This window comes from Poromitra crassiceps (assembly GCF_964638095.1).
Source record: "Poromitra crassiceps genome assembly, chromosome: 14".
Classification (NCBI taxonomy): domain Eukaryota; kingdom Metazoa; phylum Chordata; class Actinopteri; order Beryciformes; family Melamphaidae; genus Poromitra; species Poromitra crassiceps.
In genome coordinates, this window is record NC_139633.1 from 44,500,383 (window position 1) to 44,525,683 (window position 25,301).

The 25,301-nt window shown below is 44.2% G+C and overlaps 1 protein-coding gene across 1 annotated transcript in view; it reads right to left on the reverse strand.

The window, feature by feature from the left end:
* The window catches only part of eml4 (EMAP like 4), a 156,999-nt gene that overhangs the window by 37,295 nt on the left and 94,403 nt on the right, over nucleotides 1-25,301 (reverse strand). Inside the window, exons 12-15 of the mRNA XM_083651123.1 lie at nucleotides 15,364-15,459; nucleotides 13,370-13,504; nucleotides 8,631-8,766; nucleotides 1,141-1,289 (exon numbers count right to left, since the gene is read on the reverse strand). Of these exons, the coding sequence (XP_083507249.1) occupies nucleotides 1,141-1,289; nucleotides 8,631-8,766; nucleotides 13,370-13,504; nucleotides 15,364-15,459 (516 nt within the window). The remainder of the gene's footprint in view (nucleotides 1-1,140; nucleotides 1,290-8,630; nucleotides 8,767-13,369; nucleotides 13,505-15,363; nucleotides 15,460-25,301) is intronic.

The window sequence follows — 25,301 nt, forward strand, 5'->3', positions numbered from 1 at the left end:
CCCTGTTTGCCATCTTCATTGCTGCCATACTTCACCTCATTGGCGACGAGCTGCCCCATGGCCATGGGATCCCAATACTGTACAGAACTGATGGCAGGCTCTTCAACCTTAATAGGTTCAAGGCCATGAGTAAAATAAAAAACACCACCATCATGGAACTTCAGTATGCGGGCGACAACGCCATTGTAGCACATCCTGAATGCCTTTGCCAAGGCATACAGAGCCCTGGGTCCAGCCCTGGGTCCAACATTAAGAAGACCCATGTCCTACATCAACCACCACCCAACCAGCCATACCCAGCCCACCATAAAAGTGGAAAATGTTGACCACTTCCCCTACCTCGGCACAGTCGGCAGCCTCCTCTCCGCAAAAGCTGACATCGACTCTGAGGTCAACAATCACCTGAGCTGTGCCAGTGGAGCGCGGTAGGCCAGACTCAGGAAGAGATTTGGAAGACCGGGATCTAAAGGCCAAAACAAAACTCCTGGTCTACAGGGCCGTTGTCCTCCCCACCCTATTGTATGGAGAGCAGTCATGGACCACCTACAACTATGAACAACACCACCGAAGATCCCTACGAAAGATTCTGAGGATCAACTGGGAGGACAGACACACCAACATCAGTGTTCTGGAGGAAGCCAACATGAGCAGCATCACCACCACAATAATCCAGCACCAACGCCGATGGACAGGCCATGTCATCCGCATGTCCAACACACGTCTCCCAAAACAGATCCTCTACTCACAGCTGAAGGAAGGTCAGCGAGCCCCCGGCGGGCAAAAGAAACGGTTCAAGGACAACATCAAAACCAGTCGAAAGAATTTCCACATCACACCAAGCAACTGGGAGCACATTGCACTAGACCTGGAGGAAAGCCGTGCAGGAAGGAGCCGCACGGCACGAAATGGAACTCCGCCGTGTCACAGAGACAAAGCGACAGCACTGCAAGGAGAGAGAGAAAAAGCCTCCACCACCACCAACCATCGGCCTCCACAGCCATCTGAGGACCCACAAGTAGACGACCCAACAGAGAGGACAGTCATACTCGCTCTGAGTGACCGCTGATGATGATGACCTCTATGTCTCGGTCCTGTCTCAGCTTGTGGTGTGTGTTATTTCTGTGTGTGACTGTGTGTTACCTCTATGTCTCGGTCTTGTCTCAGCTCGTGGTCCCACAGCACCACCTTGTGGTCTTTCCCCCCTCCTGTCAGCAGGGTGCCGCTCCTCATCTCACACAGACAGAACACACTGCCCTCATGAGCCTTCACCTGACGGGTGATCTGAAACGCTGTGCGCACACACATGCACACGCGCGCGCACACATGCACACGCACGCACGCACGCACGCGCACGCACGCACGCACGCACACACGCACACACACACACACACACACACACACACACACACACACACACACACACACACACACACACACACACACACACACACAGGGGTAGGGGTCAGTGATGGGAAGTAACTTAAGTAACAGTAGGAAATGCCAGTAAGGAAGGCCCGTGTGCCAAAACTGTTTGTGCTGTGCTGTTGCCCTACCCAGACTACAGGTATTAAACCTTCAAAAATACTTTTTTGTGTGCTGGTGTTTCCTATTGTGACTTGATATTGTTTGTGCCCTGCACCGAAGTTATATATATTTTTTTGGAGTGTGCTCACTGTTCACTTTTTTCCAAGTAACTTAAGTACAAATACTTTTATTTTTAATTATTTTGCACATAATCCCACACATATCCGAAAAACGTATAGTTATAGTGTTCAGGCTAAAATTAGATTAGATATGAGTATGTTAGGACCTGGCAGACTACGCTGTAGATTAGCTAGATTCCTTGTGTGCTAGTTGGTTCCAGTTAAGGTTAGAGTAGTCAGAAATGTCTGCAGCTGTTGCTCGCTTGGTTTGGCCACTTCGCTGCCGCTGCCGGTGTGCTGCTGCTGCCTCGGGGGTGGATGGCGCTGGGTGGATGGCGCTGGTGCTGCGGTGGAGTGGCCAGGCGAAATGAGTAACAGCTGTATGCCCTAGGGCTGGGCAATAATTCAGGACTATTTAGTCCTATTAGACTATTAGTTTGTTGTCTTTCAGTGGCATCATCTCGTCATGAAATGACAGTTGCCAGGTAATTATAATATATGATAATACAATAATTTAATTATTAAATTTGACATGTATCTAAAGTGACCCATGATATTGATTTCAACCGTATCGCCCAGCCCCGGTATACCCTGTTTGTTCTGCTCTCTCTCCACTCCAATCCCCCTCCCTCAAACCTGCTCTCTCCCTTCTCCTTCCATGTTCTCTCTTCTCTCTCTGTCTCTATCTCTCCCCTCCCTCTCTCTCTCTAATATAAGACTGTTCAATCCTGTTCATTGATAGTGCTTAGCTAGATTTAGTTAAAGTCCCTGGAAACCAGAAATATTTTTTTATTATTTAGCATTTTGAGTTCATCACATCACAGGAACCTATGTTAATAAGCCACCAGCCAAATTTGAACGATGATGAACGTCGCAAAGTATATAAATTTAGGTTTGACAGTCATGGCAAAAGTCATGAGAACCAATTAGATTTTGGAGTGTATTTTCTCCCGCGGACTGTGTGGGCGTGTCCAGTCTGCAGCAGGTCTCCTCTCTCTCTCTCTCTCTCTCTCTCTCTCTCTCTCTCTCTCTGAGCAGACCTGCTGGAGGAGACCTGCTCGGAGGAGACCTTTCTCTCTCTCTCTCCGTTAACGGAGAGATAGAGAAGGAGAGAGAGAGAGAGGGAAAGAGAGATGGAGTGTGTGTGTGTTCGCGCGTTGCTCGACGCATAGCACAGACAGAGAGGGTTTACAGAGAGGAAGAGATCTCTGCGCTGCGAGTGCACAGCGCTACTGTGTGTGTCAGTGTGTGTGTGCGCGCGTGCATGCATGCGTGTGTGATTCGATTAAATCTTATGACGTGATAAGATCATGCATTTTAGCACCGCGCGCACTGCTCTCTTCAATGAGGAAATGGAAATCCAGACCTTGTAGAAAAGTGTCGATTTTTGGGGTTAGGGTTGAAAGTAATGTCAACTTACTTTCTGAGGCACACACTTACTCACATAAGACCCTAAATTTAATAGTTAGAAGGTTTTTGTGGATTTTGGTTTCCAGGGACTTTAAGACATATTCTTGGTAAAGCCCTCTGAGACATGCTTGTGAATTAGGGCTATCCTTTTACTGCGGGCGAGCTGCAGGGCGGGCGAGGGAGCAAGTGAGCCCGCACAGAGGTCGAGCTGCAAGGCGAGGGCGAGGCCGTGTAGCAGCCGAGCTGTGTATACGAGCTGCAGGGCAAGCTCGGCAAGCTGCAGGGCGGGCGACGCCGCGTAGCTGCCCAGCTAGCGAGCCCACGCAGCGGGCGAGCCTAGGAATCGAGTGCGTGTAGCCCCGCGGTATCGGTTGGTCGGGGCCTAGCCCCACGCGGCCTAGCCCCAGGCTGTTACGTGGTTTTAGGTCTGGCTGTTACATGGTTTTGGGTCTGGCTGTTACGTAGTTTCAGGTCTGGCTGTTATGTGGTTTTAGGTCTGGCTGTTACGTGGTTTTAGACCAGGCTGTTATGTGGTTTTAGACCAAGCTCTTACATGGTTTTAGGTCTGGCTGTTGCACGGTTTTAGGTCAGGCTGTTATGTGGTTTTAGGTCAGGCTGTTATGTGGTTTTAGGTCTGACTGTTATGTGGTTTTGGACCAGGCTGTTACGTGGTTTTAGGTCTGGCTGTTATGAATTCTTTCATTGCTGCATTTTTCTGAGTTATTTAATGACACATTTCAGGCTGCCAAAACAACTAATTGGACTTTGGATGTTTATATATATATATATATATATATATATATATATATATATATATATATATATATATATTTATAATTCTCTTTTTATTTAGAAAAGTCTGAGATCACATATTTACTTCAGTTGGAATTTTTTTTGTAGAGTAGCAATTCATAATTTTACATTCAACATTACACATTCATACATTTCGCGATTGTGCATAGATTTATAATCACAACTTGGTTCCAATACAATCAAAGCATTTCTGCTACATTACCTACTCCTCTCAAAACTTTTCCTGTTTTATATTATTTACTAGTCGTAAAACAAACAAGAACAAAGAACAGAGGGGATGCTCTACTAGTTTTATATTAAATTTTTTAAGGTCAGAGAAGTGTCTCTTTTGAACGTATTTCACCTCCCAATGTCATGAAATCAGGGGGCGAGGTCTCTCAAAGTAGTAGGGGCTTGGTATTTAAATAAGATGGACTCCAGTCATCACATTTATCAATGAGTGCTCCTTCTTACGCTGTGATTCGCGAGATGGAGAGAAGGCGTATCTTAGGATGATTGCTGCACCCAGATCTGTGCTACAGTTTGTGCTCCACTGGGCCACTAAGTGTGCACCTTTGTCAAATGTTTATACCCACCTGTCTCGCTCCCTGCACTAGAGATGCGCGGGCTGCAGTTATAACTGCGTTGACCGCGGTGCATAAAACTGTCTGAAAGCACAAATTCTCGTCTTGCCAACAAGATGACTGACTTCCGCCAAAAATACGTAAGTAAGTGACTGTGAATTCAGTCTGAGCGCAACAAAACATACCGTAATTTAAAAAAAAAGTACCCGGCGTCTATTTGGGACCGGCGTTTATTTAGCAAAACATGTAGCCAGACCCGGCATCTATAAGGGGCCGGCGTCTATTTGGGACTCTGCGTTTGTTTGAAGTTTTACGGTATATATTATGAAGTGAAACTAGAAGATTATGTTCACAGTTTAAGAATTTGAACATGAACATGCATGTTTGGAAGATGTTAATCTGACCAACAAATATTTCTTAAAGAGAGGTGCAGAATTGTATTTCATTTTCTGTATGTCATGTTTTTATTTGTAGATTATGTGTAGAAGTATGAATAATTACTTTGTAAAAAAAAAAGAGGTGCAGATGGTCCATGAGACTTAGACTGGGAAATAAAGAGAAATACAAACAGTCGACTCGCACAAACAAGCCTTTCTGTTTGTGAACTTGCAGTTCCTCTAGCGGCCAGCAGGAGGCAGCACTATCACACCCTCACACACACACCCACAGCATGGTGTCTAAGAGTTTAATTGTTGGCATCGTTCTTCTCAACCAGTTTAACAGCATGCCACGCTAAACCATTAGTGCCACCCACCCCTCCCCACCTCCCCACCCACACATTCGCCTTTTTCTTGTTTCCATCCCGTCTGCCTCCCATTAGCTTTAGGCCACGCATGTCCAAAGTCCGGCCCGGGGGCCAATTGCGGCCCGCAAACCAATTTTAAATGGCCCGCGACTTGTCTCTCAAAATATACTACCGTATATGTGGCCCTCCACACAGTACTATCATACAGTTTGTAGACAAGCACCAAGTAGGAACAACGCAGGCAGAACTAATGTTCTCAGATGGTAAACAAAATCCTTACAGTACAATTGTATGTGAAGCAGCTGCCCCCCCCCCCCCCCCTGGCATTTTCACATGATCTTATCTGGCCCCCATTCAAAAAAGTTTGGACTTTTAGCTTTAGGCTAACACATTAACAGGGCTAACACATTAGCTCTAAGCCCTAACTAATTGCAGATCTCAAAAGCAAGTCAATGTGGGATTAGTGAGAATCTTGCTAAAAGGAGGAAAGAGTGCTTGAGCAAAAGTGTAGTTTAATGTACAGCGGGTAATCAGTATAGACTGATTAAAACTAACTTCAGAGCGGTGCAAAACACCTCTCTTCAAATTCAGCATCTGTTTTGGTTTTCCAGACCGTGTGGACAAAAAATTGGAGGTATGTGGTTGTCTGCAGAGAGCCTGCACCCTCTGATGATGAAATTTAATGTACGTCACGCAGACCGTGGCGGACTCGCGGATCCGCAAAGTATAACTAGGGCTTAACACATTAGCAGGGTTACCACATTAGTTCCCAGTAGATTACTGGATGTTTCAGGCATGTTTCACTTTTCACACCATGGATGTACAAAGAACTGGATAGGGTATACGCCCACCCATTCATTTGAATGTAAGCTGCTCATTGCGCAGCATGAAGCATTTTTGAGGGTTTTTTCTTCCTGGTTTTATGTCCGTGATGTGCAGCCAAGGGTCATGTGACATGTCTGCTTGTGTTCACGAGCAAGCCCAGGCCCACAGTTATAGTGGGCAGAGCCATAGAGAGTGAGAGAGCTCCAGACAACACCTCTTGGTGGATTCTGGAGAAAAATGGACTCAAAGTAAAACTTGATAACTCAAAGAGTCGTGTTTGACTTTGAGTGACATTCAGAAAAACTTTACAGCTGCTGCTTTCCCCATGTAAGCGGACTGGAAAAACTGTTGGCCCACGGGTCTCATTTAACAATACTAAAGAATACTAAAACTATGACTAACTAGTCCAGTGACTGTCTACGTGATCCAATCTGTGTTTCACAATCTAGTGTCGTCTTGCAAAGCTATTCCACACAAAAGAAGTGGTGTAAAAAAAACAAAAAACAAAAAACAACGGTTATAAAGTAAACAAGGCGAATAATTTAACTCAATTCTGACCCTTGCAAAACAGATGGCCAACAGATCAGACTGTGGTTGCACTGGTCAGCTTCCAGGTGTGAATGTGTGTGTGAATGTGAACAGGGCGCTCCTGAAAAAGAGAGCATTGCTCTCAGTGAAATAAATAAAAGGTAAAAAAAAGGTCAATGCCAATTACCATATGACACATATAAATGAGCCTGATTATCAATTGAACAGGGAAATTGCGTGCAAGGGTCTGCGCGCTGTCACTGCATAGGTCAGTTGTGCTAACCCAGGTTAAGTTAGCCTGCATCTCATTAGCACTAACCGAGGTTAAGTTAGCCTGTATCTCATTAGCACTAACCGAGGTTAAGTTAGCCTGCATCTCATTAGCACTAACCGAGGTTAAGTTAGCCTGCATCTCATTAGCACTAACCGAGGTTAAGTTAGCCTGTATCTCATTAGCACTAACCCAGGTTAAGTTAGCCTGCATTTCATTAGCACTAACCCAGGTTAAGTTAGCCTGTATCTCATTAGCACTAACCCAGGTTAAGTTAGCCTGTATCTCATTAGCACTAACCCAGGTTAAGTTAGCCTGCATCTCATTAGCACTAACCCAGGTTAAGTTAGCCTGTATCTCATTAGCACTAACCCAGGTTAACACGTTCACTGCCAATGACGAGTTGACTCGTCAAACACATTCCAACCGTTCACTGCCAATGACGAGTTGACTCGTCAAAAAAAAAATATATATTTTTTGACGGTGCTACGTGGATCAATGCCCCCCACGTCTCCTATAAAAATATTGGAAGTATTGAATTAGTATAATCTATTTTACCGACCAACTAAGTGGCGACAGTGCTCTCCCGACAGAGAGAAAGGCAACCAAAAACAGCCGCGGGAGAAAGCCATTCTCAAGGAAATGGCTTGGCGATTTTACAGTCATCAGTCACCAGACTCGCCCAAGAGCGGCCGCGCCAGCAGAGCAGCACACCGAGAGCGGAGAGCGGTGCTGGCGTGGGGGATTGCAAATTTGCATAATAGATTATGGGTGAAACACACTTTGAAACACCCGCAGAAAGGCCAGAATCGCACGCATTCCGAAAACCCAGAAACGAACGAGCCTCATTCTCATACTGTATACGCGAAAACGCTTTCACGCTGCTGCACACGGGCGGGTGGGTTCCAAAAATAGACTGGGTGGGCAGCATAAAGCCTAGAATCGCACAAAGCTTCATCAAAGCTCTCAACCGAAAATCCAAGAAACGATTGAGTCCTATCCACAGTCCACACTCGCCACACTCGCCGACGAGGGGCCGCCAGAGAGGGAGGCTGCTCACTGCTCAGACAGGCAGGAGAAACTGGCTTGTGACAAACGCCACCAGACACGCCCACGGAGGGAGGAGTTTAAGGGAGAGGGTGTTCAGAACTATATTGTTCAGATGTCTGATCTCTCACTGATGCCAAAAATAAATGGTTAAAGTGACTGTTCTGCCTGTTTGATTGAATTTCACAAAACTGCGATTATCTCAGCTTCCTGTCTCAGACACTGAAACCATGCTGTACTCAACGGCTAATATCTACATAACTACTAACTCTACAAACTAACTCTTTTAGACAGAGAAAGCACACATTCTATTAGTACTTTTGTGAACTTCGTGTTCACAAAGTCCAAGCAGAAAATTATCCTCGGCTCTTGTAAAATGAGCCAGAATCCTCAAAAAACGGCTTGGCAGAAGCTACCTACAGTAAAAAAAAAATGGCTGGCAGTGAATGTGTTAATTTAGCCTGCATCTCATTAGCACTAACCGAGGTTAAGTTAGCCTGTATCTCATTAGCACTAACCCAGGTTAAGTTAGCCTGCATCTCATTAGCACTAACCCAGGCTAAATTAGCCTGCATCTCATTAGCACTAACCCAGGTTAAGTTAGCCTGCATCTCATTAGCACTAACCCAGGCTAAGTTACCCTGCATCTCATTAGCACTAACCCAGGTTAAGTTCGCCTGTATCTAATTAGCACTAACCCAGGTTAAGTTAGCCTGTATCTACTTACTAATTAGCACTAACCCAGGTTAAGTTAGCCTGCATGGTGTAGCCCCTCCTCGTCATACCTTTGGTTCCCTTCCCTGGCGGTGGCTCGGCTGAGCTGCGGCTCCACACCAGCATGACGCCTCCTGAGTCTCCAGTCAGGATGTCTCCAGTGCTCAGGAACGCCAAACACTGCACGAACTTCGGCTTCTCATATTTCTGAAACAAGACACACGGACAACGTCAAACACTGCACAAACTTCACAACGTCAAACACTGCTCAAACTTCACAACGTCAAACACTGCACAAACTTCACAACGTCAAACACTGCACAAACTTCACAACGTCAAACACTGCACAAACTTCCCAACGTCAAACACTGCACAAACTTCACAACGTCAAACACTGCACAACTTTCACAATGTCACAGCGGCATCTTTTAACACATTCACTGCCAGCCGTTTTTTTTTTACTGTAGTTAGCTTCTGCCAGAGGGTTTTTTTGAGGATTCTGGCTCATCTTTCAAGACCCGAGGATTCTTTTCTGCTAAGATTTTGTGAACACACAATATCTCAAAAGAACTAATAGAATGTGTGCTTTCTCTGTCTAAAAGAGTTAGTTTGTAGAGTTAGTAGTTATGTAAGCATTAGCAGTTGAATACAGCATGGTTTCAGCGTCAGAAAATTATTCAGAGATAAACGGCTTTTTGTGAAATTCGATAGAACAGTCACTTTAACCATTCATTTTTGGCATCAGTAAGAGTCAGACATCTAAACAATAGTTTTGAACAGTAATTTCCTCCATAACAGCAGGAAACCCCCCTCTGCTTCCAACTCCTCCCTCCGTGTGTGTTCTCCTCCTGCCTCCCTGGCTCTCCAGCGGGCGTGTCACAACGAAGTTGCTGCTGCCTGGCTGCTGCCTGTTTGAGCGGCCGCTGTTTGAGGAAGTCTGGGTGGACTCGCTCGTTTCGTGGAGTTTTGGTTGAGAGCTTTGATGCGATTCTGGTCATATTTATGCTGCGTGTTTCAAAGTGTGCATCCAATTTATTCTTGGAACCCCCCACCGTTGCCACCGCTGTGCATCAGCGCGAAAGTGAAAGCGTTTTCGCCATCAATTTTACAGTATGAGAACGGCTTCGTCGCGCTTTTCCCTCCAGTTTTGGGTCGCCTCTTTCTACTGTGGAGAAACATGTCGACACTCAGTGGGTCGGTAAAATAGATTATACACATTCAATACCTCCAATTCTGGTGTAGGAGACGTAAAAGGGTTAGATCAACGTCCCACCGTCAAAAAAAAAAAATCGATTCTGAGAACGTGTTAACACGTCCTTGGCAGTCAACAGCTGGATTCTGAAAACGTGTTAACACGTCCTTGGCAGTGAACGTGTTAAATCTCAGGTTTGACATAATGAGCCCTAAGTCCCGCCCACTCCAACCCCAACCTCAGCAAACAGTAAAAACATAAAAATGACAATATTTAGGATTTGGATTGAAAATAATGTCTTACAACTTTTAGATGCTTACAATTATGCACATAAGACCCAAAGTTACATAGTTAGCAGGCTTTTGTGGTTTTTGGTTGCCAGGGTGTTTAAACACTGCACGGACTTCGGCTTCTCATATTTCTGAAACAAGACTAGGGATGTGCCGGGTTCCGGTTTCAAGGTATACCGCGGTTTGAAAGAGGCACGGTTCTGAAACTATAAATTTTTCCGTTGTAACGGTATCAGCTGTTTTGGCATTGCTGTGTTGCACTGCAGCGGCGTTAGCTACAGATGACTAGATGACAGGAGCCCTGAGAGACCCAGACACACGCACGCTTTTCAAGAGAAACGTTGGTTCCCCACCGCATGGGGAAACATGCCCAAAACGACATGTGGGACCGAGTAAAAGTGAACTTTCATGCTCAGCTGCCTCCGCTCTGGGCTGTGCCTGGCTGAAATTAATTTCCACTGTGCGTTGTTGCAGTTAGCAGCATCAAGCTAACTAGAGCTAACTAGGAATCAGACAGGAAGGGGAGCGGTATTGCCTTCAAAGTTAAAGCATAGATTTGGTCACTTTGAGAAAAGTCTGAGAATAACCCTGTCTTGGGCAGAGCAACATAAATGGTTAGAGAAGTATAATCGTATAAAAGTAATTATACTATAAACACCCCACACACCATCCATCTTCAGAAAATAATGTAATTATAATTTAATTATTCATCATCTATATTTATATACTATAACCCCTAACATACTGTTAACTTAACATAGGCCTACATTGTTTACTAATATCCCAAATGTTGTTATTTAAAAATAAAATTCATTTTGTTCAATAACAAATTAATTTTTAACACAGATTTAACAATAACAAATGAGGTGTGCAATACCGAGATACTGTGGTATTTTTGTCTAAGGTTATCCTACCGTCAAATTCTCATACCGACACATCCCTAAACAAAACACACGCACAATGTCAAACACTGCATGAACTTCACAACATCAAACACTGCAGGAACTTCAGCTTCTCGTATTTCTGAAACACACACACACTAGGGATGTTCATTTTGAAAATTTTCCATAATCGATAATCGGTGAAAATTAACGATCAATTATCGATTATCGATCATATTAATACTTATATTTTTTTTAATATATATATATATATACCGTATTTCCCCAAATAGTAGCCCGGCAGCAAATTGCGGCCGGGAACCTAATAGCCGCCGGGGGTCTGACCCCATTTTGCGTATTAAACGCCGGTCCGAGTAAACGCCGGGGCCATTATTTGCATTATCTTAAGGTAACCCCGAAATTACTACGTTGCTGACAGCACTTGAAGGCAACACCAGTGTTGCGCAATACATAAAACAGCATGGAGAAACACGTGAAAGAAAACGCTAATCGAGGGAGCTCAACTTACGTTACCAAAAGCAATGCAGGGAAATTGATGGCATGGAAGCATTTCCACGATGTTTGGATTATGTAAAGAGTTCTGTTGACAACGGCTACCGCGGTCTTCACTTGAACTGAAGTCCCAGATGAGTTCAAGAGATAGGGGCTATTGGAAATAGACTCGTCAATGTAGGGGCTATTGGAAATAGACTCGTCAATGGTAAGACTGAAATTGTGTTATATTTATACCGATTACGTGCGTAATGATTGTGTGTGACTATGTTTAATCAGCACCCGCCGTGGTGTGTGTAGTGTTTTTGCAAGTTGTTGTAGTGTTGTGTTTGGGATGTGGCTATGTTCAGGCTGGTCGTAGCCTATTTGCTGGTGTTGATAGAATTGCGTTGGTCAACGTCATCTTATTTGCAAGTGCATTGTTGCAGTGCCAAATGCCCCATTTAGTGTTACCATGGCATCTATTATTCGGGTGCGAGAGAAGTAGAAGACGTGTGTGTGTGTGTGTGTGTTGTGTGTAGCCCCAGCTGATTGCTGATTTTTGGTATCCTCCAAGGTGTGTGGGCTGACGGTGGCAGTTGAGGGGAGTGAGGACCAGCTCATTCATTGCTTCAAGGAGGGACAGCCATGCCAGGCAGGGAGAGAGCAGCTCATGAGGGCCAGAGAACAGGCTGCGATGGCTGAGGAAGAGGATGAGACCTTTGCACTAAAAAACATGCTGGACAGGAACTGTCACCGAATAATGGCCTGGTGCAGGTCGGTGCAAAAATAAATAAACGCCTGCAGCAAATAGCCGCCTGGTTCTTTTAAACGCCTGGGGTCCAAATCGATTTTGCGTATTAAACGCCCGGGCTACTATTTGGGGAAATACGGTATATATATTTTTTTTTACAAAATGAATGCCTATGGCAGAAAATACAAAAGACAACGTGTTCTCCTCAATGAACTCTTTATTTCAATGTGTCTCCTCTCCAACACTCTGCTGTCCCCGGCGCATGCCGGTGTGAATTCCCCATGTTTAAAACAGTTTTGTTGGCACAAAGGCCCGTGCCCAGCCAGAAAACTAGAGACTATATGAAGCTCCACCTCACGTTAGTCGGCTGTGCAATGGAGTGGGGCGAGGAGGAACGAATTCCACCCAAACCTAGTCCAATTTTTTTTTTTTTTTTTTTATAATAATAAAATCGATCCAAATTCCACAGGATCGATTCCAATCTTTAACGATCAATTATCGATTTTCGACAATTGATGAACATCCCTAACACACACAACGTTAAAGTCCCTGGAAACCAAATAAATATGTATTTTGGGTTTGTCACACCACAGATTTTTTTTTATTAGCCACCCAGTAAAATTTGAACTGAATTGAATGTTGCCAAGTATATAAAATGATGGGACGCGCCGCTATTAGTAAGATGTCTTGTGGGGACATTTTGAGAATATGTGAATATTTAGGGGATGTGTGTGTCCCCCCACCCCCCGTATGATGATGATTACTGCCTTGTGTCAGACAACTGATTCTCCATGAAGTCAGGGTAGATCCCCCCCCTCGAGTGTACAATGAGGAACTCCGACTTTGAGTGGCGTTCCAGTGTACTTTTTCTAGTAGGAGTTCAGGAAATCTTGATTTCCGAGTAGGCCCTACTTGGAAATCAAAATTTCCTGATGTTGGGTCCCGATGTTGGGTCGTTGTATGGTATGGTTGTTTGGTTGGGATTTATACCAGCCAATAATAGAAGGCCAGTTCAGTACCCTATTTTTCACCATTAGGTGTCAGACTTCACCGAACTTTTGGGTTTGGGTGTAGTTACACTTTAAGTATCGCGATAATATTGTATTGTGGCGATTCGTGGGGTGATTGGACAATGGGCCCAGATAAAATGAGATGTAATAAAATGTAATGAGATGAGGAATAGGCCTAGCCTGAGGCTCACCCCGAAGATCCCCTGTTTACGGGCGAGCGAGGTCCCACTCCATGTCCAGAAGAAGATGTGTGACTTCCCACACGTCACGATGGTGCTCGCGTCTGTCGGGTGGAACTCCACCGCTAACACCACCTCGTTAGTTGTCTGTCAAACATGGACACGCACACACACACGCGCGCACGCACAGACACACACACACGCGCAGACAGGCATGGTCAATAATCAAACCATACAAACCATGATCCACTGATCATACAATGTCTGATCTGCTGGCCACTGAGCAGCTCCACTGGTGTGGTTGGGGTTAGGGGCCTTGCTCAAGGGCACCGCAGTGGTGGTAATGAGGGAGGGGCAAGCGTTGCCTTTCACTTTCCCCACCCAGATTTATCCTGCCGGTCCGGGGATTGACCCGTTGGGCCACCACTGCCCCCATCATGAAGTAGAAGTAGTAATCCAGTAGTAGTAATCCAACATTATACATTATGCATCATCATCATCATCAGTATATAAATGGGAGCTGGGGCTCTGTCTGTTTGTTTGTTTCTCTGTTTGTTTCTCTTTCCCACTGTGATTGTCCCACTGTGATGTCATAAATGCCACTGTGACATCATCCGTGATGTCATAAATCCCACTGTGACATCCATGTCATAAATCCCGTTGTGACATCATCAGTGATGTCATAAATCCCACTGTGACATCATCAGTGATGTCATAAATCCCACTGATGGCATCATCAGTGATGCTGGTCTCATTGGCCACACAGCAGCGGAGTTGTGGGCAAGGCCGCACAGCGGCCGAGCTGCGAATGCGAGCTGCAGGGCCAGCTTGGCGAGCCTAGCCCTAGTTATATAAAATTTAGTAAGTGAGTTCTGTCTGTGTTTCAATTTTTGTCCCACTGATGATGTCACAACATCTATGACATCATCAGTGATGTCATCAGTGACATCATTATTGACCAATGATGTCATAGGCACTGATGATGTCATAGGCATTGTGACATCATCAGTGATGTCATAGGCACTGAGGATGTCATATGCATTGTGGCGTAAGTGTAATGTTTTGTCCCAGTGATGATGTCACAATGTATATGACATCATCAGTGATGTCATCAGTGACATCATTGACCAAAATCATCTTATGACATGTGTCATCAGTGATGGTCACTCGAGCAAATGTGATGTCACTGAAGATGTCACAAGGTCGTCACAACCGAATGTAAATCTTACAAATAAACTGGAAGTGAAGTCTACAATGTGCACTCACTACTGATCACTCACTGATGTCATCAGTGATGCAAAGCTGAGAAAATGTGCGTTGAGTGGTGTCACTCGAGCACTCCATGATGTGATCAGTGATGGTCACTCGAGCAATTGTGTTGTCATCAGTCAGTGATGTCATCAGTGATGCGAAGTTGGCAATTGTGCGCTGTGCATGCCAATAGAGCAAGCGAGGCCACACAGCAGCCGAGCTGCGGGCGAGGCCGTGTAGCGGCCGAGCTGTGTACACAAGCCCGCGCAGCGTGCGAGCTGCAGGGTGGGCGAGCTCGCACGTTGAGTGCGAGATTTCTAGTTCTTTATATTTACTTATTCTCTCAGAATAATTAATTCATAATTAATTAAATAATTATTCTCTCCCTCACAACTCTCATCTAACGTTACTTACCAGCACTGAAACGGCCACAGTATGTAGGCCCTACATACTGTATGAGCACATTCGTTTTTATGGGCTACGGCTGTCATTTATTTGATGGATTGCACATTTTGTAGCCATTTTTGTTTCAATAAAAAGAAAAATCCTTGAAGTCTGATTGTTGTCCTCACCTTTTGTCCTCGCCTTCCTGCCCCACGCACCTAAATCATATAATGTCTGTCTGTCTGCCTGCCTGTCTGTCTGTCTGTCTGTCTGTCTGTCTGTCTGCCTGTCTGTCTGTCTGCCTCTGTCTGTCTGCCTGCCTGTCTGTCTGCCTGCCTGTCTGTCTGTCTGTCTGTCTGTCTGTCTCTCACCTTGATCTCAGTGATCTTGGTCTTCTTCTGCCAGTCCCACACCGTCAGCATGTGGTCATTACAGTCATCTATTACACTGAGGTGCTGCCCAGAGTCCTAACGCACGCACGCACACACACACACACGCACGCGCACACGCATGCACGCGCACACATGCACAATGGGAGAGAAAAAGAGAGAGAAAAACCATAATCAACAACAATCAGATCTGGTTAGTTAGTGGATTGTTCAAGGTTTCTAACCAAGTAGGGTCTATTGGATAGATTTGGAAGTTTATGGCTAAATGTTTAATCTATTGTATGCTAACCATTTCATGCATGCGAATGGAGAATGCCATAAACCATTCGTGCCATACTCTATGTACAGTAACCTAGTTTGTTAGTTAGTGGAATTGACTTTAGAATCAGGTGAGACCATAGAACATTTCATTCTATATATATATAGATATATAGATAAAGCTTGATATTGTGTGTCGTTACACCTTTCAGTGATTTGAATGATGTGGCTGAGGACAACAGTATGCTTACAATCTACCGTATGTATGCAACTTGCATACTGTATATACATCCATGTACGCTCACTCAGTACAATAGCTTGTGCAAAACTGAAATTTTATGCAGAAGGGCAATGTGCAATCTACACTCTACCATTTTTGTGCAATCTACTCCAGCACTTTATAATTCAAGTGCAATAAAATGAGCACACTAGCACATGCACTTTAACACTAGTCACTTTAGCACTTGGTACCTAAAACACTTGAGAATTATATTGTTATTTGCTTGTTTTAATGCTTTTGTCAATAAACATTGCCAACAAATAGCCTTGTTGTTATTGTGCTATGTACTTCGGTAAATCATGTAGGCTACCTGAATGTATCACAATATGATCGCAGAAGGAGCCCATTAGTTGTCAGAGGCAGGTTGGATAAAATGATCAGATGTGATATAATAAAGATTGTTGATGTCGAGTGAACACGAACTATGACACGAACCGAAGATTGGACCAGACAAGGCACACCAACAGAAGATTGGACCAGAGGATATGACGACGGCCGAAACAACCGACCAGCAGCCTGCTTTAGATTTATTGAAATGAAATATGGTGATATCTGTATACATTCGGCATACATTACATAGACTACACCATAACATATATTTCAATATAATTCAAACAACGTTTCCTTTCCCATACCATGGTGGGCTGGACTGTAGCCTACAGTAGGCTATTGCTGTGAAAAAGTGACTACACATTTGATTGTGTTAAGTGTTACACTCTATCGATAAGTGTTTTCCAATGACACATTAGCTTGCGATATTCTTAACTGAGCTTGGTGGAATTACCTCAAGACAAGTCTGTATCAGCTTAATGTCCAATACAGAAGAGCATGAAACAAATCTGCAAAAACTATATTTATTGAAATGTGATCGTCACGTTACATAATGTTATATAGAGCCCAATTGGTCAGCCCATAGCGTCACTTTACATGGAGGCTATGTAAGAAATCATTTGCATCTGTTAAACCAACATATATCTTCAATAATGAATTAAATCATAATCATAATGCTACAAAGACATGAGCTAATCACCACAGAACCGCACAGACCATTTCGCCCGGTATCACGGACGTAAATGTGTCCAGGCCACTGAGATGAATATGAATCTTTATGAAGCGAGCAGCTCTGAGCTTCCATCAGCTAGCATGGTCGATGTGCTGGCTGGATCCCCTGCCCTTAAAATTCCGATTTCGAAATAGGCTTATTTTTTGATAAACTGGCCTCATAACGGGGATCTATAGCCTACAGTTATGTGTCTATTAGTCTCGCTGGCCAGCCTCCTCTCCCTTCCGTCCGAGGAGTCTGGCGCCGCAGGTCTCCATAACTGGGATAAACCCTCCCCTGCTCTACTCTGCTCTCCCATTGGAGGCGTCCGTTTCAGTGGCAGCCGGATGTCCGCTCCCCGCTTAAGAAGCTCTGTCATTGGCTCCGACCATGTCAATCAGAGTGGCTTCCGCTCCCTCTTCCCTGTGTGTTGCTGTAAATAGTCCCCTGCTGCCTCAGGGAAAACAACAACGCTAACTAGCTAGCAAGCTAATGGCAGAAACCTACACGCTAGCTCGTTGCTACACGCTGAAAACGGCAAGTTGGATTGTTTTAAACTATTTTCCAAGGGCACTGCCGCTAAGCGCCGCCCATCGCAATCCCACTATGGAGACCTGCGGCGCCAGACTCCTCGGACGGAAGGGAGAGGAGCCTGGCCAGCGAGACTATGTGTCTACTAACATTATTAAAAGATCATAAAGGCAACGCTGTTTTCTGACAGTTTGCTGCTTCTTCTTCTTTTCTTCGACTTGAACGTATATAGGCGTAGTTGCTGCCCTCTCGTTGTGGACTCCAGTACTAAACATAGAGGCGTGCGCATGCACAGTGTATGTAAAGCATCGTATTGCAGGCGTCTCGCATGAGCTAATATGGACGGAGACTGGTCGGAGCCTGCTCTAGTGTAGACTGGGAAGGCTTCAAATACGGGGTCTTTGAAAACGGCTTAGTGAAGATGTAGCCTTAAACTGGTTTGTCTCGCCACTTGCACATATTTTGCCATTGACTTTTTGTGGTTCTGAAGTTCGTGTGGTTTTGTGGCTTGTATATGTACTGTTGTTTGCTTTTGTGCTTATGAAGTTCATGTTAATTTGGAAATTGTTTTTAATTGTTTTATGACATCAAGCTGCAAAGGGACTACAGATGGAAATTTGCCTCTGAAAATGTTCATTAATATGTATTGTCCCCATCTTAAATTCATAAATAAATAAATAAACAAATAAATAAATAAATAAACAAACAAACAAACAAATAAATAAAGATGTTTTGTTTTTAAAAGAACGTGCCATCATTTTTGGGAGATTCGCCTATTTGCCATGTTCCTGATAATAAGACGAGCTTAGCACAATGAATGGTAGTCAATGGTACTGGCTAGCCTACCCCTATTAACATTAGCAAAAAGGTAAAAAGACGAAGACGAAGACGAAGAAAAGCTTCCATACTGCTCACCTGGCATACTCCAAGTCTTCACAAGCCTTGAGATGCCAAGAGGTCATTTATTTTTTACACCCTGTTTTAGCTGAAATCTGCACTGCAGCCAGGTGCTCCAAGAAGGTGTGGTGTAGTTACTGTAGCCTGATACAGTGCAGATTTCAGCTAAAAGCAGGGTTATAAAGCCCAATTATAAAGCACCCCATTCACCAGAATAAAATGTTGGCATTCCACACTAATGACAACCAGGGTATATCAACGTACAGTTAAATATAGTCTCCTATTGATAGTATTCTGTTACATCACCACACGGCCATTTTGGTAGGAAAACAACAGGTGATTGTGATCAATTAACAGGTGATTACAATCAAGGGACACTTACAGCCAATGGGCTGTTTGTATCGTAGCGCCATATTGGTAGGAAAAAGGCTTGTTACATTATCGTAATACTATGAATAGCCTACTCTAATGTTATTGAATTTTGGGGGGCTGCATTCTGTTGCTTTATTAACTCATTCACCGCCAGTTTAGGACTGCCAATATTTAGCACAGGCCAAAGATTTTCATAATTGTTGGTCATCTTTCAAGACCCACAGTAAATTATCTATTAGCACCAGAGTGATTTGCAATACCTCAAAATGAAGATGTACGTCTCTGGGTTCACCAGGAAAAAAAAAGTGAGCTTTTAGCATGTTCTGTACTCTACTTATAGCCATTTATATACACCCTGTTTTCACCCAAAAGTTCTCTCTGAGAAAAGAAATAGCAGAAAATGGCATTTATGTACACAGCACACAATATCAGGCAGAACTCGCTCTCAATTCTTTTATTTTGAACTGTATTGACATCAGACATGTAAATATTATTCATTATGACACAAATGACAAAAAAAAAAATATATATATATATATATATATATAAAGTGCTTTTTTTACATTCAACAATACAGTTTGCTCAGTGTGAGTGAGCAGACAGACAGAAAGACAGACAGACAGACAGACAGACAGGCACGCACGCACACACACACACACACACACACACACACACACACACACACACACACACACACACACACACAGAGAGAGAGAGAGTTCTCTCCACAGATCGCACCTCCTTCCCCCTCCTTCCCCATCAGCGTTTTGCCTCCTCTGCTGCTCGTTTCCCTCCTCTCGCTGGGACGAATGCTGCGACACGACACAGGAACAGCTTTGGGACCAGGCGCTGCTGGAACCGGATCGATCATGTTCGTCACGGGTTTGACTAGGCAATCCAGGTTCGCCCTGCAGCAAGGCTGGCACATAGGAACGGGGTCCAGGGACCAGGATCGATCATGTTGGTCACGGGTTTGACTAGCGCGGTTTCGATGTCCGCTGCTCTGCAGCAAGTCGATCAGCTCTGCAGCGCGGCGAGGGGGCATTTCAATGGCGTTTCTCCTCTGCAACAAGGAAGCGCGTTTCTCCTCCTTTCCACCTTCTTCCTTTCAAACAACAGCTGCGGTATGTGTTTGATAACGTGCTGTCGGCTTGACTTTGAGGTTAGGGACCCGAAACTATGTCACAGGCTGGGTAAGTGTTTCAACTATGCGCTGCACTCATAAAAACAAAAACACGTCAAACACGTCATTGGCGGGGAGGGCTATTTCTGATAACACGTCAAAGACGTCATTGGCGGTGAATGAGTTAAAAAGAAAATCACACCATTCTCCAACGTTTACTGAATTGAACCAGCTTTTAAATCTTTATTATATACAATTAGGGCTGTCAGCGTTAATGCGTTAATCGCGCGCCGATCATAACGCGTTATTTTTTTTTAATCGCGTTAATCGCATGCCGCTATTTTGTCCCTTCGTCGCACCCGTACTTGTAGTCAAGCCGTTCGGTTTCCTGTCTCCTGCTTGTGCAGGCAGGCATGGAAGAGAACGACAGCAATACGCTTTTAAATGGCTCGTTTTACTTCCCAAATGGCACAGTGGATAAGTCAAGAGCCGTAGTTTGCACCGTGTAAAACGGAATTAAAATATCACCGAAGTACATCGAGTTTGAGGCGAGCGATCACCTAAAAGTAGCTAGCGGCCAGCTAGCAGCCAGCTAGCTAGCGCGAGACTCCTCATTCATTCTTCCTTCAGAGTCTCGGATGCGCGGGTCCTCTAACCACTGGGAGGTCGGCTCCAATGGCGATATACACGTTATCAATACACAGTTTCCAATACCGAGCAATTATTCACATGGAAGTGCCAAAGTTTTTAGCTCAGACACAGCCTTCTTCGGCTGTGTCATTTTGGGTTTCGACTGCTCCACAGCGCCGCCGCCGGAAGTATCGGTTCTGGAGCGTTCTGGAGTGTTTACAATTATTGTGCATTTATTTTCTATTCAAGATGCATTTTGTAGACATTTTGTGACCTCCTGTCTACATTGCACTTCTATTGAATTGAAATTAAATCTAAAATTCAAGATCACAAAGTACATTTATTTGCATTAATTTGATTCCCAATGACGACACACTGGTAAGAATTATTAATATCTAATTAAAAATGCTTTGCAATGCAAAATAATAGCATTTTAAACATGCGATACAAAGATGCGATTAATCCAATTAATTAATCCATTAATCGCGATTAAGAAAAGTAATCGTTTGACAGCCCTATATACAATACATGGGCTAAGACAGGCTATAAGCACGATACGTGGTTCTCTTCGCAGTTGGGTTTCGGTTTGGCCATTGTTAGGTGTAATGGTGCCTGGCGGAGATCTGCACTCTACTGAGTGCACTTTTCAATTTTTTTGTTTGTTTTTGCTCATGTTAACGGGGGGGGCTTAGCTTAGCACCATTCATTGTGCTAAGCTAACTAGCGCTCACTATTTTTCTACTACACATACACAGAACAGAAAGGCATCTATCTTGTCGTTTTATTGTAGAGGTTTGGGGGGACCCGGCTGTTTGAAGGGCAGCTCTCTACCCTTGCTGGAGGGGTTTGATCTGGACGAGCCCAACTCCCCCAGGGGGAGGCGCAGCGCGGACCCTGGCTACACGCGTGGCGGTCAGGATGTTCCAAGGGCCTGCTCTATGTTTGGGTTTGAGCGTGGCTCAAGTCTTGAAGCTCGTGTTGATACAGGCGCACTGGCAAGAGTGCGATGGAGGTCCCTTCCCTCTCTAACCCGCTGGTCAACTGGTCGTTGATCAGCGCCTCCTAAAATGGACCTTATGATGGGGCTTAAGGGTATATCCCGATTGGGAATCCACCTGCCTTCTTCGGTCTGGTCCACACCATGAGCCATCCTCGGAGGAGCCATGTTGCTCGTCCTCAACCCGGCGGCTTCTCTGGGCACGGTGTCTGCACCTGTAGCTGTCTCTGTCCCTGACATCTGTCATGATATCACGGGGCGGCATTGTGATGTCATCTGAGAAGTGCTGTCTAGAAGCGGCCAGGAGCCCAGCCGGGCCCAGAGGCCCGTATATGCCTTGAATATCAGCCGACGGATTATGCTTGACGTGGAGCATTCGTGACACGTTTACTATCGGGAAGACGGCAAACAGGCAAATCCCCCAAAATGTTGGCGGGTTCCTTTGAAGGGATAGTAATAGTAATAGTTTTGATGTGGGGTTGTATGAGGTACTTACTGACAGTCAGTGTGCCACATGCAGTCTAATTCAGCCGGTGCGGTCCCAGTTCAGAGAAATGGAGACCGGCCGTGTCAGGCAAGTAGAGCTGTCTGGAGAGTGTGAATGGGGTCATGAGCAAAAACGTAAAATCAACATGCATCCATACTGCTCAACCGGCGTAAAGGTATTGTAGCAGCCCACATTGCTACTTCAAGCTGGCTCCAGTGAAAAGTGTAAATTATCTTTTCAAGACAACTTGGCATCTCAGGGCTTGTGGAGACTTGGATTATGCCAGGTGCAGTATGGAGGCATTTTTTGTTTGTTTTTCTGTTGTTCTCTACATTTTTGCTGCTCAGTCAGCAGACAGCTTGACTGCCTGAGACTGCCTGACACGGCCGGTCTCCATTTCTCCAAACTAGGACTTCACTCCATGTACTACACTGACTGTCTGCAACTACCTCATACACCCCATATGAAAAAATCACAACTATCCATTTAAGTTTTGCTCAGAGTGAAATGTTCTATTGACTCTCCTGATTCCAAATATAGCTGAATCTCTTAGTTTGACAAAGTAATCATTGTATGAAATGTCTATGGGAAAATAAACAGTGAATGAAATCCCTTGGTTCATATGCTTAAACCGGAAGAGGGTGTGACTCTTCCATGATAGAGGGCTATCTATTCCATGGCAGCATCAGGACATGTTTTTTCTAACCTGTGGCAAGGCCAGATCAACCATATGGGCAACTTGGGCAGGTGCCCAGGAGCCCTCAGTATGAAGGCTGAAGGGGCCCTCCAAAAAAGAAGGTTGTGCTCATGTCGGGCTCCACAGAACTATGACACAAATCTAAGACCAATCAGAATGAAATAGAAATTCTTTCCAAGAAGAATAGGGGCCCTATCTTCGCAAAAGTGGTAATTTAGCGTTTGCGCTCAATTACACTGCGCACAATGCAAATTGGGGGCGTGCACAAGCGCATGCCTGTTATAATGGTACTGGACATAGGCGTGCCACATGCCAAACCAGGCGTTTCAGCGATAAACTGTGGGGATAGATGGCATTATCCTATCGTCAGCAGCGCGCAATTACTTTGCGCTAAGAGCTTTGAAAAGCACCTCTTAGGCGCTAAAATACTCGCTGCGCTTGAGCGCACCATAATCTCCATGATCTCTGGCTAAATTCTCTGTATGTGACTACGTAGGATTTGGAGGGGTGCAAATAGTCCCCTTTAGGTGACCGTCACCTTTTTCATCCCAAAATGTGAGGATTTCTGAGTGGTTTTATGTATGCCCTTGTAACCTTTTCACTAGCCTCGCTGGCCAGCCTCCTCTCCCTACCTACATTTTCACTTTCCAGGACATATATGGCATTTGGCATATATCATGTTCATGGCACCAGAATTTCAATTTGTGAATTGTAAAGTTATATATATATTTTTTTACATCACTTACACAGCAAGTCAAGGATTTGAAATCATTCAAATATGTTTTCATTCAGATGTGAATTCCATCCATAAGTAACACAATGACAGAATGTAGGACTATTTTTGTCATGGGTTTCATACACTTTCTGTAATAAAACATCTAAAGCAAAAAATCTTATCAGATGGGGGGCTCTGGGACATAATCTTATCAAACGGGGGTCGGTGGTCTAATTTGGGTCAGTTTAGGGGTCCTTGACATGAAAAGTTTGAGAACCACTGTCTTAGAAAATGAAGTATTTTGGGGATTGTAACATGCAGTAGGATTTCTATTACAAATTGATGTGTGATTTCTACTGGCATAAATGAAGACATTTTATAGGTTGGTGTGAAAATCAACAGCTCTGCATCCAATGTGTTATACTTTGTTTTTACAACAGTAAAAAGTTCGCGTTTCTTTGTTTAACACAGTAGTAAGTATTGATGCAGGTGCAGAATGAATAGATGCCAGCAATAACTGCTCAAAGACCTCTAATCTACTGCATCTAATGTAAATATCAACCTATTGGCTGCAGCTTTTACAACCCCATATCGGCATGACTGATTAAAGTGGCAAATAACCAAACTACAATCAACATATATTTGAAATTTTAATACAAGTTCTGACAATATGTAAACACTATGTAAAATGAAAAATGGATGTCCAAAAAGCTTAGTTCAAAGTTCAAAAAGTTGTTCTAATCGGCATTGTCCAAGATGTAGCCTACAAAAAATGAAAAATGAATGCCCTTCTATGTCATGGATTGTTTGCTGGAAGGCATGGTATTGTCGAAGATGTAGCCTACAGAAAATGAAAAATGTATGCCTAATTCTAAGAGTTCAAATAGTTCTGCTATGTCATGGATTGTTTGCTGGAAGCCACGGTATTGTCCATCAGGTGAAGGGTACATGGATCGCCTGCACAACACACGCTGGCAAAACAATACGACGATGCCTCCCTCTCTCGCCATGTAGAACCCACTCCACAAAAACAAAGAAAAAACATTAGAACGAACGGCAAGCCTATTTTCAGTGTAACGTTTGACGTTACATATAAATGTTCTGCTAAATAGTAGTATGCACAAAAAGATTGGTTATCATCATAATCTACTGCTAGCTATCAGGACTAACGTTACACAGACACCAAAACAGTATAGTAACGTATTGTTACACGTATCGTTGTATCGCTATGAAAAACATAATCACATAATTATTTAATTTATTCCCAGATGCCACTCTTCTAACACCAAAACCGTATAGTAACGTATTGTTACACGTATCATTGTATCGCTATGAAAAACACTATCACATAATTATTTAATTGATTCACAGACGCCACTCTTCTAAGACCAAAACAGTATAGTAATGTATTGTTACACGTTCTGCTATTACAATACTTACTCGATGCTGCTGGCCTTGGCTGTCTCTTCCAGTTTATTGTCCGTCTCCTCAAAAAAGTCTCTAAAACCTAACGATCCATGGTCCAAAACTTTGATGCAACCTTACACATCCCTCTCATTCCTCTGCATATTCAGCGACTTCTTCAAGAAGAAATTGGCCTCTGTGCAGCGGCACGATGCAGAAGTTGTCCCCGGCACGGGGAGCCTCAGGGCCGGGCTCTGGTTCGTCTCTGGCGGCCTGCTCAACTGCCTCTCCTTCTTCCATACGGTGCAATTCCTCTGCACTGTATTCTGGCTCATATGGCGTTAAGTAGCCCTGCATGTCACAGTTTATTAGCACACTTTGGAAATCATCTTCATCCATATCAAACTCTTCAATTTCATCAGGAATATTTCCTTCAGCCATGGTTCAGTCGTAGTCGTAGCTTTGCTTTAGCAGCTAAGAGCTAAGT